The sequence below is a fragment of the Dipteris shenzhenensis genome, chromosome 27, assembly GCF_047967505.1.
Source record: "Dipteris shenzhenensis isolate YYH24624 ecotype China chromosome 27, Dip_SZ_1.0, whole genome shotgun sequence".
NCBI lineage: Eukaryota > Viridiplantae > Streptophyta > Polypodiopsida > Gleicheniales > Dipteridaceae > Dipteris > Dipteris shenzhenensis.
In genome coordinates this window covers 37,872,522-37,892,126 of record NC_141622.1, presented here as the reverse complement: position 1 = coordinate 37,892,126, position 19,605 = coordinate 37,872,522, and the positions used below count along the sequence as shown (strand labels likewise).

Genomic DNA, 19,605 nt, shown 5'->3' with positions numbered 1-19,605 from the left:
CTGAGATATGACTGAAAAACTAGAGCTAAGAAGTAGGCTGTAAAGCCTGTAAAGAAAACTGGAAAAAGCTGAGGAAACAGTGTCCAAACCTCTCTCTGTTTGCTGGTCCAAACCTCCGACTGTTGTGCTGCGTGGGCACCTTCAGATCAGGCTGAACTGATGGCCAAGGGACTGAGGCTAGAGCAGGGCCAGAACTGAGGATCTCAGGGGCTGCACAAGGAGGCTGGAGTGGAGCTTGAAGAAGAGCTGAAGGCAGGAGCACTGAATGAGGAAAGAGGGCAGCCAAGGGGCCCTTTTATAGGGCTGGACTGAGCCAATCCAGTCTGTAAACAGCCGACTGAGTCATCTGTTTTACAGACTGGTTGGCCTACAACCAGCCTATAAAAAGCCCTCCCTGGCTCATTTGCCAAGGGAGTTTTTGGGCAGCCTTTGCAGGCTGCCTTCCCTGCTTACCTGTCCAGCCTTTGGGAACCCTAAAGGGACTCCTAACCTAGGCTAAGACCTAACCTATAAGATGGAAACACTTAACCTACTGTTCTCCAGTGGGTACTAGTGAACAAGAACTGACTTACTGACTTGACCTAAGGCTGAGAGACTGACCTACGTAGCTTGTGCCTGACTATCCCTGGACAAGGGCTCACAAAGGGGTCACAAAATACGACAAAATCTCCAATCTGGGAACTATAATGCACTTGTCGATGTAGCCAGTGTGTCACCTTGCACCCAAGTGCAGGGGTGCATGTGACAAACACCTTGATAAGGGTAAGCAAAACGTGGTTAAGGAGAAAACTCCCCTGCTACTCAGGAAAAGAAACTTGCCAAATGGTATGGCTTGATTGTAGATTCTGAAAAACGCCATCAGAGAGTAAAGAAGCTCATTGAGAGAGATCCTAGTCTCTCCAATACAGCTTTAACTGTTATGCTCTAGCCGAGATAGCATGACCTCGGAAAGATCGGTGGGCATTTTCTCTTAGATGACCAACTTTTGTAATAGTTAATGTGCGTAATTGAAATGGTCAAGAGAAGTAACTGCCAAGGTCCTAGGTGAGGGTGAAATGGCATTGACTAGGTAGTTCTGAGTGCTAAGGCCTAGGTGCACCTAAATGTGCAATAATGCCAAGGGGCAAGTGGTTTTTAATGTGCCCCAAGAGAGGGGTAAAAAGGTGCACCAAGTGGAGAGGCTAAAATGATGACATTTGGCAAGGAGAACTATCTAGGGAAATGAGGGTCTCGTGGATAAGCATGAAAAAACAAAGGAACGAATTAATTCGAATATCTGTGATCCACGAGAGTTAGGCTGGGTGGAACAAAAGAAATGCCATCACCCGTGATCTTTATCAACATAGGAATAGAGATTCAGGACCAAGAGATAGAGTCTTTGACAGTTGGTATCAGAGCGTAAGGTAAGGGTAGGGCTCGTTGGGTTGTGACGGACAGCAGGCGGAGGAGATATCAACGGCTAGGGTCGACGGGCTCTATGTTCAATTACCGTCAACGAAGAGTAGACTAGATATTCTGGTCGATTGACGGTGCAACAAAGGGCAACGTAAGAAGAGTCGCCATCGCCATTGTCTGCCAAGTCTTTGTGTCTAATCGACGTTATAGTTCCAGAAAGTCACAGGCGAGTGACGACAGGCTGTCCATCGGTGGTAGCGACGATGCTGAGTCATTGAGTGGACTTCCGCAATTTTATCGCTATTTCTTTCCAGCCATTGGTGGGGCTTTGTTTAAATATAACGTCGGAGCTACATCGGGCGCTTGGTATCTTTAACAAGGGAGATCAATCGACGTTTCGAGGAGAAATCAGGGAGCACCTCTTTCGATACAGTTTTATATATAGTTCTGTTATTCATGCACTGTGAAAAGGAACGTTCAAAGTATTGTATATTTTGGGAGTTTAGTGTGCAGAAGAAAGAAGAAAATAAATCAGGAAAGCAGAACAGAAAATAAGTGTATATATATATCTTTTATTTGGGTTCTAGAAAAGACTGGAAAAAAAAAAAAACCATTTTCCATTGTGAACCTATGGAGGCAGAAGGGCAGAATTCGCGGGTGAATCCTAGTGAGTCTAGAGTACAGTCTACACAACAGATGTCACATCATGCAGCACCTACTTTGATCGGTAGGATTTCGATATTAGAAGATGCTTTACAGCAGATTATGAACCAGCAGCTTCAAGTGAATGCTGATCAAAATGAGATTAGGGAAATGGTACAAGCCTTGTGGGCTAGACCGTCTAGAATTGATAAGGGCAAAGCTCCAGCAGAGCCAGAGCCCAGTATCCATTCATTAGAGCGCGCAAGGGTCAAAGTGCCTAATATCGCTAATTATAGACCGGAGAAGTACGCTGGTCGGATGACCGAGCGCAGTTCTGATGTGATCGAGGTTTGGTTACACAAGTGGGAAGAAGCCTTCGCCATTTGTGAAATTAGATCCGATCTAAAGAAAATCCGTGAGGCCACACACCTGTTTATTGAGGCAGCGGATAGATGGTGGATAAAGCAACAGAAGGATCAAGTTGCTCCTACCACCTGGGAAGGGTTTAAAGCTGAATTTAAGAAACACTTTCTCCCACCTGATGAAGAGTCCCGAGCTTGGGATGCTTATAGAAATCTTCGTCAGAGGAGTCTGTCGGTGGCAGAGTACACCGACAAATTCAGGGAATGTGTCATGAAAATAACAGACCCTCTCCCTATGTCGGTTCAGTTAAAAGACTATATCTATGGACTGAACGACAAAATCAAAATGGAAGTTCGGGCTAAATATGTGACTACATTAGATGAATCTATTGCAGTAGCCCTGAACTATGAGGATGCCAAAGGCAGATCTGGTGGATTTGTGCAGGCAGGGACTCAGTATGAGTACCCGAAGAAAGGGGGATTTCAGAGGAAATGGATTTCAAAGACAAGTGTCTCGCAGCCAAGTGGCCAAACCAAGCAGGTGAAGCCGGTTGAGGGACCAGTAAAAACAAGTACCACCATTGGGGTGAAAAGGAAAATAACTCCAATGGCAGCCTGGGCTTGGTCAAAGTCCTCGTTGACCCCTGAACAAAAAGAGAAAGCTAGAAAAGAAGGATTGTGCTTCGGCTGCCTTCAGCGACATCAGTGGAAGGATTGTCCATTGAATAAAGACCGTCGCACGGCTAATATCATAATATCTGAATGCGACGTGGAAATGCAGGAGAGTCCCAATGCGGAACATATGCATATGCAACTGGCGGGACCTTCTCAGAGGTTAGTACCTTGTTTGTTATGTGTATCTGTTGCTAAGTTAGTGACGAGTGCACCTGATAACATCCTATCTAAGCCTGCAGCAACGGGGTATATGGCCTTTAAAGATACGGAGTTAATTAAAATGAAAGGGCAAGTGGCCAGTCATGATGTCATTGTGTTGTTTGACTCGGCGTCGACTCACAATGTGATTAACTCCAAGCTCGTGAAGAGGCTGAAATTAAAGACAAGTCCATCTGACTATGCGTATACAGTCAGGATGGCAGATGGAAGTTCAACTAAAGTATGGGACCAAAGGGTTACCCAGTTGGAGCTTCGAATTCAGGACTATGCTGAGAAGCTTGATTTTGAAATGACCAAGCTTGCTCATGCAGATATAGCCCTAGGTATGGCGTGGCATTCTAGGAAGAATCCAGCCATTGATTGAAAAAAGCACGTATATCAATTCAAGATAAATCATGTACTTTATGTCTTGCGAGGTGAGAAAGATATACCTCAGGGACCGTTGGTTTCCGTGATGGAAATCAGAAAAGCTCAAGTAGAGTTTTTATTCCTTTGCACAGCATCGGTAGAGCCGGTTGATGACTCTTCGGCTAGCACTGATGTTACGCAAGGTGGTGAGATGGCCAAGCTGGCTAATCTTATAACAGAGGAGTTCTCTGAATGTTTTAGGGATGAACTACCTTATGGGTTACCTCCAGAGCGGAAAGTTCAACATAAGATTGAACTGACCTGGGGACAGAACCTGTAAATAGACCTCCCTATAGAATGAGTTTTGCTGAAGAGGCGGAGGTACGTAGACAACTGGAAGAATACCTCAAGTTGGGGCAGATTCAACCAAGTTTCTCACCTTTTGCTTTGCCAGTGATATTAAAGAAGAAAAAGGATGATACGTTTCGCCTCTGTATAGATTACAGAGCATTGAATAATATCACTGTTAAGCACAGGTATCCGATGGCTCGGATTGATGATTTGCTTGATGCATTACATGGAGCCGTGATTTTCAGCAAGATAGATCTTAAGTGTGGCTACCATCAGATCCGGATCAGAGCCGAGGATGTGCATAAAACCGCTTTCGGAAGCAAGTTTGGTCATTATGAGTTTTTGGTAATGCCCTTCAGACTTACCAATGCTCCAGCGACCTTCGTCATGCTTATGAACGATTTACTACGTCCGTATATCGGAAAGTTCGTAGTACATTTTATTGACGATATCTTGATATTCAGTAAAAGTATTACTGAGCATCGTGAACACTTAAGAATAGTGTTCAGTACTTTGAGGAAGGCCAGTCTTTATGTGAATAAAAAGAAAACTATACTGTGTATGGTTAGGCTTGAATATTTAGGGTTCATAATTACTCCACAGGGGTAAGAAATGGATCCGAAGAAAGTGGCTGAGATACTAACTTGGCCAATCCCTCAGAGTCTGACCGCGTTTGCGATCATTCTTGGGATTTGTCCAGTTTTATAGAAGGCATATCAAAGGATATTCCGGAATAGTATCGCCATTGACTGATCTGACCTCAGATAAAGTACCTTTTATTTGGGGACAGAATCAAAGTTTTAACACCATAAAACAAGCTGTGGTCTTAGGACCGGTGTTGAAAATAGTTGATCCCCAGAAACCGTTGTTCCTAGAAACCGATGCAAGTGGCATTGCGGTAGGAGCAGTCCTCCTTCAAGAGGGAAGGCCAGTAGCCTTTGAAAGCATTATTTGTATGGTTTAGAGTTTTATGTGGATGTGGATCATGATACTCTGAAACATTTTTGTAAATAGCCTGACTTGAGGGGCCGCCAAGCTAGGTGGGCAGAGCTCATGCAGGAGTTTAATTTAACGATTCGGTACCGAAGAGGAAAAGATAATACGGTTGCTAATGCGTTGTCTCGCATTATGCACAGCCTGAGTTTCACGGTATTAGAGACTGCTCTAATGACCGAGATAAGAGAAACTCAAAAAGTGGACGAGTTTGTCCAGAGCTTATGGCCTAAGGCTCATGTGTTAAAACCCGGGGAAAATGAAAAGGATGACCTGGCATCTAGAAAAGGCCAAACTTATGCAAGATATACCATAAGGGATGGTATGCTAGTTAGAAAGGGCAAGGTTGTAGTACCTAGTCAGAATGATCTCAGGCAGAGAGTCATTCGACAGTGCCATGATAGCCCATGTGCGGGACATCCAGGAGTCGAGAAGACATATGATCTCGTGAAGCGAGATTTCTTTTGGCCAAAGATGAAAAAACATATTCATGAATATGTGACACGGTGTTTCTCGTGTCAGGTAAGTAAGGCCGAGCGGGTGAAGCCACCCGGACTTTTACAGCCCTTGGAAATACCACTAAATAAGTGGGAGAGCATTTCCATGGACTTTATTGTAGGACTGCCTACCACGCAAGGAGGGTATGATTCTATCCTTGTGGTGGTTGATCGTCTAACCAAGATGGCTCACTTCATTCCGACTAGAGAGGCTGTTAGTGCTCCGCAAGTCGCGGATTTGTTCATTAGACATATATTTCGTCTGCATGGATTGCCTAGATCCATAGTGTCAAACAGAGATGTTACGTTTACCGGTCATTTTTGGACGGCGGTATTTGAAACACTAAGGACTGAGTTGGGAACGAGTAGTGGGGGTCATCCTGAGACGGATGGTCAGACGGAGAGAGTCAACCAGACTTTAGAGGATATGCTGAGAGCATATGTGTCATTGAGGCAACATACGTGGGACAAGTGGTTGCCATTGTTGGAGTTTGCCTACAATGATAGAAAACATTCTTCTACCGGGTTCAGTCCGTTTGAACTGAATTATGGTTATAGACCAGCAAATCCAACTATAGTTGGAGTACCTCAAAAAGTGCCTAGTACCGCGAACTTTGTAGTTCAGATGCGGGAGATGCTAGCACTTGCGAGAGCTAATATCCACCAGGCTATGGATAGAGCCAAGGTGTATGCGGATGAAAACCGGTCTATAAGAGTATTTAAGGAAGGAGAAAAAGTTTTTCTCAAAGTTCCTTCGCACTCGAAGTCGTTGACTTCAGGAGAGTGTGCTAAGTTATCACCTCGATACTGTGGGCCGTGGTTAATTCTAAAGAGAATAGGCAGTGTAGCCTATAAATTAGAATTGCCACAGGGGTGTAAGGTGCACCCAGTTTTTCATGTTTCGCGCTTAAAGAAGTTTTTACATATAGGTGACTCACTAATCGAAGGTGTGGTTTTGTTTCAGGAGATAGAGAATATTGCAAGGCGAAAACCAACGAGAATCCTGGACAGAGGAACAATGCAAATACGAAATCGGAAGATACTCACGGTGTTGGTTGCATGGCATGGTCAGCCTCTATCGGAAGCTACCTGGGAATCCATATACCAGTTACGGAGAGTGCTCCCAGATTTCATCATCGAGGACGCTGATGCTTGAAGAGGGAAGGAATGTTATGCTCTAGCCGAGATAGCATGACCTCGGAAAGATCGGTGGGCATTTTCTCTTAGATGACCAACTTTTGTAATAGTTAATGTGCGTAATTGAAATGGTCAAGAGAAGTAACTGCCAAGGTCCTAGGTGAGGGTGAAATGGCATTGACTAGGTAGTTCTGAGTGCTGAGGCCTAGGTGCACCTAAATGTGCAATAATGCCAAGGGGCAAGTGGTTTTTAATGTGCCCCAAGAGAGGGGTAAAAAGGTGCACCAAGTGGAGAGGCTAAAATGATGACATTTGACAAGGAGAACTATCTAGGGAAATGAGGGTCTCGTGGATAAGCATGAAAAAACAAAGGAACGAATTAATTCGAATATCTGTGATCCACGAGAGTTAGGCTAGGTGGAACAAAAGAAATGCCATCGCCCGTGATCTGTATCAACGTAGGAATAGAGATTCAGGACCAAGAGATAGAGTCTTTGACATTAACAGGATGCCATGGAATCTTGAGTATAGCTCCATGCAAAATCAAGCATGGGAGCTATGACAGGGTAAAAGAGCCATAGGCACTAAATGGGTTTATAGAATCCAAGACGGATTCTGATGGCAAATTTCAGAAATACAAAGCAAGGCTTGTTGCAAAAGGGCACATCTTAGAAGGGTTGGCCCATCTTCCAAATGGATTTAAAATCAGCTTTCTTGAATCATTATCTGGAAGAGGAGGTTTGTGTGCGGGCTTTGTACAAAAAGGGAGAGAACAGCTTGTGTGAAAACTGGAACGGGCTCTATATATCTCGAAATAGGCACCTAGGGCATGGTATGCCAGACCATCAAGTCCAAGAAGACATGAATAAAAGAGCAATATGAGATAGACCTATTTGTTAGGAGAGAAAAAACTCCACTCGATGGCTTGATAAAGGTACAAAGAAGGCTACCCACTTCATGGTGTTGGATCTTGGACATGCTTCTTCAACTACACAAACCATTGTACAAGGCGCTCTTTACTATTTTGTAAAATGGCCCAGAAGACACGATCAAGGTCCACAAAACAATTGAAAAGATCCTCAATACACTTGACGAATATCTACATCATTTCTCTCCCCATGCAAATTTTCAAGATAAAGAGCAACCAACTAGCAAATTTTACGAAATATAAGCATCTTCTTAAATCGTATATAGCAGAGAAATAAATTATTGGTATCTCACCTACAGCATCAGAGTTACTAGCAAGGCTTACCCATTAAACCGAAACCGTTCACGGATGTCTACAAGGTGTGGCGATGTGAACAGACCTGTCCGATAACCACAGGAACGTAAGATGCTCTCTGTGAATGCACATGTCGAACCCTGATAGCAATCAAATAGGAGACATCAATGCAACTGTCACCAAGCTGTAAATACTCCAAAGTCAACGTTCCAGTTGATCATTTATTGATCATAATCAATGAATCCTTCGTTTATTTAATTATGTTCAAAAAGTTATATTTATTTGGTCAAAGCATTGACTTCCGTCAAAGATACTTAACTCCAATTAAGTAAGCTAAACCCCGGTTAGGAAGAGGCCAATATGGTTAACTACGGTTAACCAAAGAACCAAGGCACTGACTTCGGTCATAGAGTGGTAACTTCGGTCAATAAGACTTGCCTTACGCCAAGAGGGTTAACTTCAATTAACCAAGATGTGCCAACCTAGGTTGGAGAGACTTGGCCATAACTAAGGCGCTTCGACTGATGGTCAAGCCCCTTAATTACGACGAAGAGGGTTGACCTCGGTTTACTAAAGTAAATTTTTCATGTTTATGTGCACATGTTTGCTTGGTGGGGACACCCACAGAGACTAGGACTAGTCTAGAATTATTTGCATGCAAAAGCGCTAACAATTAATGGGTGCCATGGTTATGTTCGCTTTAATTAATTGTTGCAGGAACTAAGAGGGGCTGAAGGCCTAAGCCATATGAAGCCTAGCAAACAACCAGGAGTGGTTCGCCTGACTCGGTGCTACGAAGACTCCAGAGTTGCCCTTAGGTGGCATGTAATTAGGAAAGTAGATTAAAATCTAACACTTGGCATCTTGCCAAAGAAAATGAGCTGAGAGCTCCTTTGTATATTCACTCACGTATGAATTTGTGTAAGTAGCTTGGATGCTGAACTTTTGTACTCAGAATTTCTGTTGATAATAAAGTCTTCGGTGGGGTCCAGCCCGACATCTTGTCCTGGGCCCTAATGTCTTGCAAAGAGAGGGAAAGAGAGAGAGAGAGAGAGAGAGAGAGAGAGAGAGAGCTTAAAAAGAATGAAGCTACGCTGTTTTGACGAGGGATTTTGTAAGCGAAGAAGGTTTCATTGGTACCAGAGCATTGGGATCTTCCTGCCTTCCATGGTAGGAGCAATCAAGGGGAGCTTCCATCGACAAGGGTTCATCGCTTGAGAGATGATTGTGGTACCATGTTTTGGTTTGTGAACACATCACCTCTCTTCACCGTTCTCATATGTCGGAACGAAGATTGGGCAAAGGAGGCAGACAAATTGTACGACACCCCAGACAGAGTGCAAGCGTGAGCACGTGGTACCGTGTGGATGCTGGCAGTTATCAATTGGCAAGAGCCCAAGCACAAAGGCATCGTAGAAACTCATTATTGACAACCAGCGCTGAGGCTTCATCAACCTGAGGCGTGTAGGTGCAAGCCTTAGGGGCACCATGGACCCACGGAGAACGACTACTACAAATTGAATTTAAGGTTTGGCAAAGGGCACGGTGTAGATAGAAGCTCCCAGTCGTGTAGATGCGAAAACGGGTGCATACTGTGAGGTTCTGTGTATCCGGCGTGCTCCCTCCATCAGCGAATGTGTCATGCTGATGTGGCGACCAGACACACGCAGAGCCGACGTGGCACTGACAGCAACCTGATGACGTGGTGATCACAAGTGGCGTTGATGTGGCAGCTAGTCCACGTGATGATGTGGCACTGACAGGGACACGTGGCAATGCATGCAGCTGCTGACGTGGGGATTGACATGTGGCAAGCTGACATGACAGCCAGCGGAGCTAGCAAGACCTGTGGTTAGCTTAAACCCATCAGTCGACTCTAGTTAGAGCCCCTATCACAGACTAACCAGTCTGTTCACCTAACCAGACCAGACCCAATTAGTCTGTTCAGCCTAACCAAACCATGGCCAACCAGACCAGACTGGTTCAGTTAACCAGATCTTAGTCTGGTTCAGTTACTCCAGTTAGCCAGTTTAGTTACCCCTATTATAAAAGCCGGGGGGGGTGTTTACCTGTCAGTATTCACTTGTCAAAGACACCCTTTAACTTGTCAGAAAACAACAGAAAGACAGTAAAAAAATAAAGATTGCAAAAATAAAGAGATGCATGTCTTTGTGCTCAGAAAAGGGAAAAACAGATGCATTTTGAGTGCTTTTTGCAGTAACCAGCAAAGGGGCAACACAGCAGTTGATGCTCAGGCAACCTTGTGGTTTATGCCTTGAGGTGACAGCTTGTTACTGGGGCACAAGTTGTGAATGCAATACACCTCTTGTTGAGGTTTTTTTTTCTAGAAAGCATAGGCTGAGTGCATCAGTTGCATACATTGTGTGTGTGAGAACTTGCAAAATCTCAGATAAGTTGCTGTGATGGAGCAGAGTCAAAAGACTGAGGCAAGTTACAGACATTTACTGCCATAGCTCATGGAAGCCAGAAGGGATCCATTGTTTCACGGGCTCGTAAATCCTCATGCAGAGGAGCAGCAGAGAGTTTCTTTTGGGGCAACCAAGAAGGTGACAGCCAGAAAGAGATCCCTGAATGCAGTCATGTTCTTCCTGTAGATGATGTTTCCAGGAAAAGCAAAAAACCTCGAATAGAGGACAGCAAAAGGAGGAAAGCAAATAGTTAGGAAGTAAGAACGCCTTCCAAGAAGAAAAAGGCTAAGCATCATCATAGTTCTTCAAGTTGCTCTTCTTCTTCTAGCTCTACCTCTTCATCCTCATATACCTAGATGAATCCGGGAACATTCCCAAACTCATCCTCTTAAAACACAACATAGTGCAGTTTCAATCTCATGATACGCACTCATAAGGTTGAAAACCATAAATTCCATCACGCATAGCAGGGACTAGCTACTATGACATCCCTACTAACGTCATCAGCGCTAAACGGTGGGTGTAGACCGTAGTATTAAAATATTCTCTCACACATACAAATCCACACACCCACACATACTTGAGCATCCATTTATACAAAGTCTTTGTACTGAGTTTCTGTCGGCACTCTAGAGGTGAAGGATAGACTCAACCATGACGAAGGCTAGCACTAAAGGAGAAGACTAATCAAAAAGTACTCCAAAATCTCTTCATTCAAGCTACAACTGCTTGTGAAGTCTAACCGATTTCATTTTAGTCTCTCCCAAACGAGCATCTAAATCTAGCAGATAGGGCAACAAACCATTTAAGATAGAAAGAATTATCGCAATACCAGCAGGCCAGGCCGCAACATGGACGAAAAACTTGACAAGGTGAAATTTGCATCATCTTCTTCTTCTGGATCATCAAACCAAAGCGTAAGAAGAAGAAGAAGAAGTCAGGCAAGAGGGTAAAAACCAAGGAGTTCAAAGAAGTGGGAAATTTGTCAAGTTTGCAACCTTTAATGGCCAATATGGCCAGATAGAAAAAGCCATGCAGTTCATTAGACAGTTTGATGCAGCTTTTGGCACGGAGAGATTTTCAAAGTCTTCGAAGCTGCGCATGGTTAGTTTACACGTGACAGCAACGGCTAGTGCATGGTGGAGTGCACAAACTACAGCTGGCACTGCTCCAAGAAAGTGGAAGGGCTTCAAGCTTCTACAAACAGTTTATGCCCAAGCTGTTCAAAGACCATGTTCATGTCGCCTGGGACAACTTGCATATGGATGCAGAAGATGAAGTAGAGGCCTGCAGCCAAAAATTTTGGGATGCATTTTTGCAAATCACTCCCTTCAAGAAGGCCTCAAAGAAGACCTAAGTAAGAAAGTACAAGTTTGATATTACACCAAAAATACAGGCTGTGGTTAATACCCAGCAGCAACATAAGGGCATACACAATATCATGCACGTAGCCAATGTGGCGAGCTTAATGTATATGCAGGATCCCACCACAGTGCCTTCTCTTTATGCCAAGACAGCAGACAAGAAAAAGCCAACCACACCTCAATCAAAGAAAAAGGAGTTTTCCAAGGCTCAAAAGAGGGAATTTCAGCCTCAAAAGCCGAGGGGAAACTGTTGGGATATCTCAAGGTGTATGCCTCAGGCACACCTTATGTTTCTATGTGTGAGTGCTAGAGGCACAGTTAGGTGCCCACAAGCACAATTAGGTGGTGGAAAAGCCACATAGGATGATTGAGTGAATCTAGGAGCAGATTGAGGAGATGATTGTGGAGCTTTGAGGTCATCAGTGATGTCAGTGACCTTGTATGAGGTGCCTACTTAAGGACCTCTTTTCTTCATTCTATATGTAAGTATTCTGATTTTGTGTCCACTCTACTCTTTCCTTTCAGTATTCCAACATGGTATCAGAGCCATTTGATCCCCCTTGAGCCCATTTTTGCCACATCATCATCTTCTTCCTCTTCTTCTTCTTCACCATCTCTCCCTCTTCTTCCAAAAACTTGCTTAAGCTTGTTCTCCTCCAATTCTCACTCATTTCCCATGCCCTTCCAGCTGAAGATCCACTTAGTTGGGGCGAACTCCTGGCTGCAAGGAATCGACGAATCATTGCGTCTGCTCGTCGCCATTACAGAAAGATCGTCGAAATTCTCTGCTGCAAGTTCTCTGCGCCTGCTCTGTCTTTGTCTAATTCCTTCCAGGCCAAGCTTCTCCATACCTAGAGCTACCTTGTGCTGAAATCTGAGCAGCAATGGCTGCATATTGAAGGAGAAAACAGAGAAAAACCAGTCAACTTTGTTCAAGAAGGTGAAGGCGACCTGACGCATATTTTCGCCTCTTCTTCCCAGAGGATCTACTTTGGTATACCAGCTTTCACAGTAAGGGGAAGTCTCTAGAAGCCCCAAAACAGTTCTAGAAGTGATGAAACAGCTTCAAAACAGCAAAACAGTCCTTAAAAACACCTCGAAATGTGTGCCCAGCCCTCCATAAATAGGCGTAAGGCCAAATACAGCTGCTATGACTGAAAAACAGTTGGAAAAGTAACAAAAAATAGGCCACTCTGCTTCTAATCAGCTCTAGAGGTGCCTGAAAATGTGCTCCAACATAGAGGCAAACCAGTTTTGGAGCTGAAAATCATCTGAAAACAGTGAAAAACAAGTTGATCAGCTTTGAAACAGGCTGAAACCAGCAAAAAAAATATTGCGATTCCTCTAGGAGTCATCTGCCACTTTCAGAAGTGCTCTTGGTACTGGCTGAGGTAAAAAATGACCTGGTGGTTGCAAGTTTGTGCGATGAAATCGAAGTTCTTCGTTACAGAATTGAAGCCAAAGGGAAAGGAGGTGTGGGAGGATGAGGGAACTTGCTTTGATACCAGTGTTGGAAATGGAAGTGAGAGAAGGTGAGAGAATGGAGCTGAAGCAAGCTGGAATGAAATTGCAGCAACACAAATGAACTACAAAGCTAGGGTAGGCATAGAGACAAATGGACTTTAACTAGGGTCAAAAGATATGTGGTGACTAACTCACTGACAAACTCAACCTTTAACTAGGGGTAATAGGCCTAACAAAGGAAAAAGTGCCCCTAGCCCCTTATTACGTAACATTAACCATTGCCTTAGGAAATATAAATGTTTCTAACATCAACATTAGAGCTCAAGGGAACCCTCGCACAGCTATCACACCCATTGATGATGTGACCAGCTTCGTGGCCTCCATCTTGGGGGAACTAGAGCATGGTATTGAGGGGGCTTGGTGTGTAGGGAGGGATCCCAACGGAGAACAGCCCCTTGTTATTCGCTTTAGGGACACACATGCTCGTCTTGCAGCATTGTGTCGTCGATCGCCCTATGGGATCACCCATAGATATCTATGGATCAAACCGCTTCAGGTGGTGTACCTTGATATAGCAGTGAGTCGTGGTCCGCATGGAGGGGAAGTGGGTAGTGGTTTACAATGGGTGACTCCTTATAGGCCCCTGTCAAGCAGCTGGTAGCCCCCCTACATAGGGGGCGGGGTCTATGAGACTTAAAAAAATTAAGACCCTATCTTGCAGTGTTTGGAACGGTACTCTAGGGCCAGGGCCAGGGAATTTCTCGGAGTCTTACATTGGATGAGATAGTATTTTAACAGAGACAAGGTAGAGCCCAGAGTGCCCTTTATCAATGGTCAGTGGATATACATGGGAGAATGCATATGGGGATGAGAAGAGGGGAGAATGCATATGGAGATGAGAAGAGGGAGACATGTGGATTATGAGAGCCAAGAGGGGTGGGAGTACTATACAGGTCTTTCCTCACAGAGGGGTGGGAGTACTATACGGATCTTCGTAGAGAGGTGAGACACACACACTAGATTCCTATGGATTTGGGATCCACCACACTTGTCGACAAGACCTATTCATTGCAATATCCTAGTTCCCTCTCGAGGCATCTCATTTTGCTAAGGACCTATGGGAGGAGCTGAGGCGTCCCTATACGCAACCCTATACGCAGATATAATGGATTTGTCGAGTTGTTGGGAATTTGTCCTTGTTGGGGACTTGAACGCGAAGACGGGTACAGGTCAAGTATCACATTTTAAATTTTTCCAATGATTCTAGACTATTACTAGATGTTGACCTAGTTAAGGTAGGTATGTCCCGAGTTTTCACAAATAGGCGAGCCCCAGTCACATTATATATACATGCATTCTTGGTCATGGACATGATACATGATCTTAACATTTGATGGTCTAGATCGGTGGCCCTCCTCAGGTGGATTCACTTGTTTTCTACATGGGGGGAGGGGGGGGGGCTCTAATGTAGTTGATTACGTCATGGACCTCATGGGATCCCTACATGACTGATTTCTACGTCTCATTAGCCCCTCCGGGAGCAGATCGCACTTACCTCTGTTTTAGTATCCACCGCCTCATACCACGGCCCACGATACCGCCCACTCATACCACTCATCACGATATTCACTTTGAACAAAGCCTCTCTCCCACACTACTCACTTAAGTTGACTTTATATTGGTACTAGAGAACTGGGCTGCTCTGATTACCCGCTCGCTTCATGAGGCTGCCCTTCACGCCTTCACATACACTATGTGTTCCACTCATCTATCGCCTCTTGGGTCTGTATCCTGCGCATAGACCATTGTTAGGGCTCTATCACAGGTTTCCTGTCATCATAGCCTCATTCATGATTGGGCTCCCACCTTTGCCATGGGTCCAGATTTCTCTCATGTATTAGATTTAGCATGAGTTGATTTTGTTGTGCTCATTATGGGTGATGATACCCGATTAGAGGCTCCACCCTTTCAGTTCATTGTATCAGGTTTCTTTCAGTCTAATAGACCCTCGCTCTTTCGAAGACATCTAATAAACTTTATCAGGTCTCATAGATCCTTCGGTCTTTCGAAGACTTATAGTAAACTTTTGTTCTTTCTCTCTCTCGCACTACGTCCTTTGCTCTATAGAACGGCAATGGGACTTTATGGTCCTCACTCGGCAACTTTGTTGAGACTTTGTGGTAGAAAAATCTTTAAGCATACATAGAGACACATCAGAGCTTCGAGAGGGGGCGGCCCATTGTACATTTAGATCACCCAAGTTGGTATGGATAGTCCTCTAGGATAGGGGTGCCTTTGAGGATCCTTTAATGCATCGAGCCCTTAACGCTTTTCGCCTCATTCACTACAGAGTGGGGTCAGGGGATTTAATTATGCCAGAGGCAAAGGAATCCCAGGGTTGGACATGGCCCTAGATATGGTTGAGTGGCAACGAATTCGGCTTATGGGTTGTCTTGGCACGGGATGGACCATTGATCCAATACCAGTTACCTTAGGGCAGGACCTATCTTAGGGGCCTTGACTTGTGTTTGCAAGTTGCTTGCATCAAGGGACGGGGACCATACGTGATCAATTAGCTTCTCCAGTCGCTAGTTGTGTCGTCAACCAAGTAGCTTGGCTCTTCAATCAGTCGAAAGACCTTACTCCAGTCTCCAGTCAGTATAGTTCCTGCAGCGTCTGCACCCATCAACCTTCAACGTAGCAGCTCGACAAAAGGCCAGTTGGCACACACAGCTTCCTTGATCCAAAACGGCCCCTCTGCCTTCAACCTTGGAGCTCCTGCATGTACAGCCTACACCTCACACCAAGTCGATTGCTCCTCTTCCACGGTTCCTGTCTGGAACGATCTCTCTTACGTGTCTCCCTAGAACGATCCAGCAAATGCTCTCCTTTCCTTCTTCAATCCAAAGTCTAGAACTCTCCTTCAATCCCATCACACCACGTACCATTGCTAACTCCACAATCCGGAAGTATGGAGAATCACGTAGCCACCTTGCATGCAACATGCACGTAGTACGCAGATGACGTGGCTCTCTTATCTTCCTCAACAGAGGGGCTCCAGAGACACCTTGACGCACTACAGTCCTTTTGTGAGTCTCATGATTTGAAGGTCAACCTGGGTAAAACCAAGGTTATGATCTTCAATACGTCTCGAACCGTCATGCGCAAGGAGCAGTTCGCATTTGATGGGTCCCCTGTTGAGGTAGTTTCATCATACACTTATCTTGGGGTCGTCTTTTCCGGACCCATCTTCACTATGAGACCCGCGATGCATGCATGTCTAAGCAGAGGATATGCTTCATTGGCTAGACTAGAGAGGCACTGCTTCCGCTCTCACTTTCAGGATCCACGGACCAAATGGAGCAGCTACAAGTTCTCAAATTATCACGGATGATCCGTGGTAAGCCATCCGTTCCTCCAGATCATTCGGGCAGAGTTTGGGTCACCCCCATTACAGCTAGATGCTGCATTTCAAGTCATCACGTATCTATACCGAGTCAGGGAGTATGGGGATTACACCTCTGGATGTAGCAGGATACCATGGCTAGCATTGTCCTCTTCTATGGCACTTGCAGCAGGGGGAGACCAGAGGTGCTGGTATGCACGCACATAGAGATGGTTTGACGGGCTAGGGCTCCACATGGATAGACTACCTCCATCCCAGTACAGCATGGATGCTCCATTCTCTCCCCTCCTATCACACGAGGTCAACCAGTTATCCATGAGCATCTACTACAGCTACACACATTCCAGACTTGGTTGGGCCTGAGTGATCTTCCAGTGAAGCTGGGCTTCTACAAAGATCACTTCTTACATATCACAGCGGAGGGTTTCATTGATCCACCAGGATACACGCAGATTCACCTACCCCCCTCGCTGAGGATCTCTCTTGGGCAGTTCTGGGTCTCTTCACACAGACTTCGTATCGAGAGCGGCAAAGCAGAGCAGTTACCCAGGGAGAGGCGCATTTGCACACTGTGTGACATGCAGGAGGTTGAGACAGAGGAGCATTTCATCTTCAAGTATCCTGTTTACTATGAGATCCGAGGGCGTTTCTACTGCCTCTTCAGAGATAGTTATGGGGTTTTGGCCCGTCTCCTCTCCTACCCAAACCAGCGGTGTTTGGCTGGTTTCATTCATGAGGTGCTTAGACACTACGAGAAAATACTCTAAGCATGCAGACAAGAGCAGACTTCTTCCTCGACTGATACCTCTCAAAGCTCTATCATGGAGTTCTTTCAGCCAGATCACATAGACCCCCATGAGACGAGACCTCGACATGACCGTGACCCGGAGCCTGTGACCCGACAGCTCAGACAAAGGGTTGACACACAGATCATACTTGGGGACATCCCCTCTTTGTTTAGGGTCGGAGCCCGACCAACGGCGGTCACAGTGGCCCTAGTTAGACGCAGAGCTACGACCAAGAGATGTACTAGGACTGCACCCTTGAGGGGCCGACAGCGCTCTATTGCTGACCTCATGCCTCCACTACCTCATCCATCCTGATGTCCTGCTGCTAATGATGATGATGATGATGATTATGCTAATGTTGATGATGACGATGATGCTCAGATTGATATATAGTCGACTATCGACATGACTATGTTGTATTTAGAACTTAGTACTGCCATTTTGCATTTTTTGCATTCTACATTGGTGTGGATGCTCGTTTAGTAGCTCCACTACCACAGCTCATTGTATTAGGTTTTTCACAATCTCATAGACCCATCGGTCTTCCGAAGACTTTAATAAACTTTCTTTCTTTCTCCTCATCTCCATGTGGATCGACTCTATGGGTAGCCCTCCCTCAGGACTCTCGTGTGTCTCAGTGAAGACAAACATATCTATCAGTGTAGGTCTTTGAGAATCCTCCTGGATAGAACCAAAGAGTGCCGTTACGGTTCCACCCAACTATGCTCAATCTGTTTTGCAACTCCGTCCCATAAGGCCGGCTCCATCATATGTTGTTTGGATCCCTCTCTCCTCTTTCTCCTTTCTTCTCGGATGATCACCTTGCAGTCTCTATCTGCAGCCCATTTTCCTTCCTGTCCTGCTACCGTCACTCGGACACCCCTACCCTTCTCTGCTCTTCCTACAAGAGTGTGAAGTTGTTATTTAGGTATGTTCTATTCCCCTGCAATGTTGTCATCATGTCTAAGAAAGTAGATGCCTGCTACAGTCCAAAATCTGATCACCATCGGCCTTGTTGGTGCATCGGCTTCACCCACACTCTAGGCTGCCTCAAATGTTGGATTAATACCTACCTTGGTAATTAAGGCTTCAGCATCAGCCATCAGGGTGTCACCCACTGCCAATCCTCTGACAAGTATGTTCAAGGCTTTGTTGTTCCTCCTCTTGTCTTCCTCTAGACCATCAGATATGAATTCTTGTTTTAGGGCTGAGGTACCTTTCTTGCCCACTTCCTTCCATTCTGGCACCGCTGCCTTCCAATAAGCTATCTGATATGAGAATTCAGCGAGATCATCGGCCATCCCTTTCACATTTTCCTTGTGGGTCCCCTGCATAGTAACTTGCACTGCTGCCATTTCCTTCCTTTAGCTGTTCATTTCCTGAATTTAGCTCCCCAATGTGACCTCCATGGCCTACATTATTCCGTTGGTGCTGGTCCTTCCACCTCCCACTGAGTTTTCTCTTTCTCCCATGCTTCTCTCTTATTTTCTCTTTCCTCCACTCCCCTTGTATCTTCCCTCCCTACTTCTTCATTTCAGCAGAAGCTTTGTCAGCATGCATCTTCTTACCCATCAATGCCACATTTGTGGCCTCTAGACTGTCAATTTTTCCAATCAACACCAAACAGTCCTCAGCACAACAGCAATCCACAGTGCACAACAGCAGTAGCAGGTCAACAGTGCTGACCTACGGGTATGTAGATTTGTAAAAGGGGGAGGGGGGAGCAAGCGAGGGCAGGTGGGGAGGAGAAGTCGGGCGAGCTTGAGTCGATGTGGCGGCTCCTGAACGAAGAAGCAGAGAAGAAGAAGATAGCCCTAACGGTGGTGGCGCATATTCAAAACTTGAAGCGCTAAATCTTAGGACAAAAGCCCCCTTATCTTCTTGCCACATGTGTGTTTCAAAAGTCCTTCTAAGGATTCTTCATATTATAGAGGGCTCGAACCCTAGGAGGTGGGTAGGGAGGGCTGGGAAGGGGTTGCAACAGAGGGGAGGGGATTGGGGCCGGGTGGGTGGGTGGCCAAGAGGGCTAGGAGATGTGAGGGAGGCATAGGCAAAAAGGCTGAGGGAGGGTTGGAATGGCTGCCGAGGGGGCTGGGCAGGTAGGCCAAGAGGTTAGGCAAGAAAGTAGGGGGCTCAGGAGGTTGGCAAAGGGTTGGGAGGACTAGGAGGTAGGGTCACTAACTTGGCATAACTGTTTAACAGCAATGCAAATTTGTCTCGCCTATTTCAAGAGTTGCTTTTGTCTTTTGTCTAAAACTGAAAAGTCTTCCAACTGAATCAAGTTTCTAAGAGATACTAGACTATCTTCTTTTT

General features: G+C 45.4%; 1 protein-coding gene across 2 annotated transcripts in view; it reads right to left on the bottom strand.

The window, feature by feature from the left end:
* Positions 1–19,605, bottom strand: part of LOC147884253 (folylpolyglutamate synthase-like) — a 163,767-nt gene that overhangs the window by 86,803 nt on the left and 57,359 nt on the right. For both annotated transcript variants that reach the window (XM_087398395.1, XM_087398396.1), the window contains exon 3: positions 7,872–7,981. In XM_087398395.1, coding sequence (XP_087254521.1) covers positions 7,872–7,981 — 110 coding nt within the window. The remainder of the gene's footprint in view (positions 1–7,871; positions 7,982–19,605) is intronic.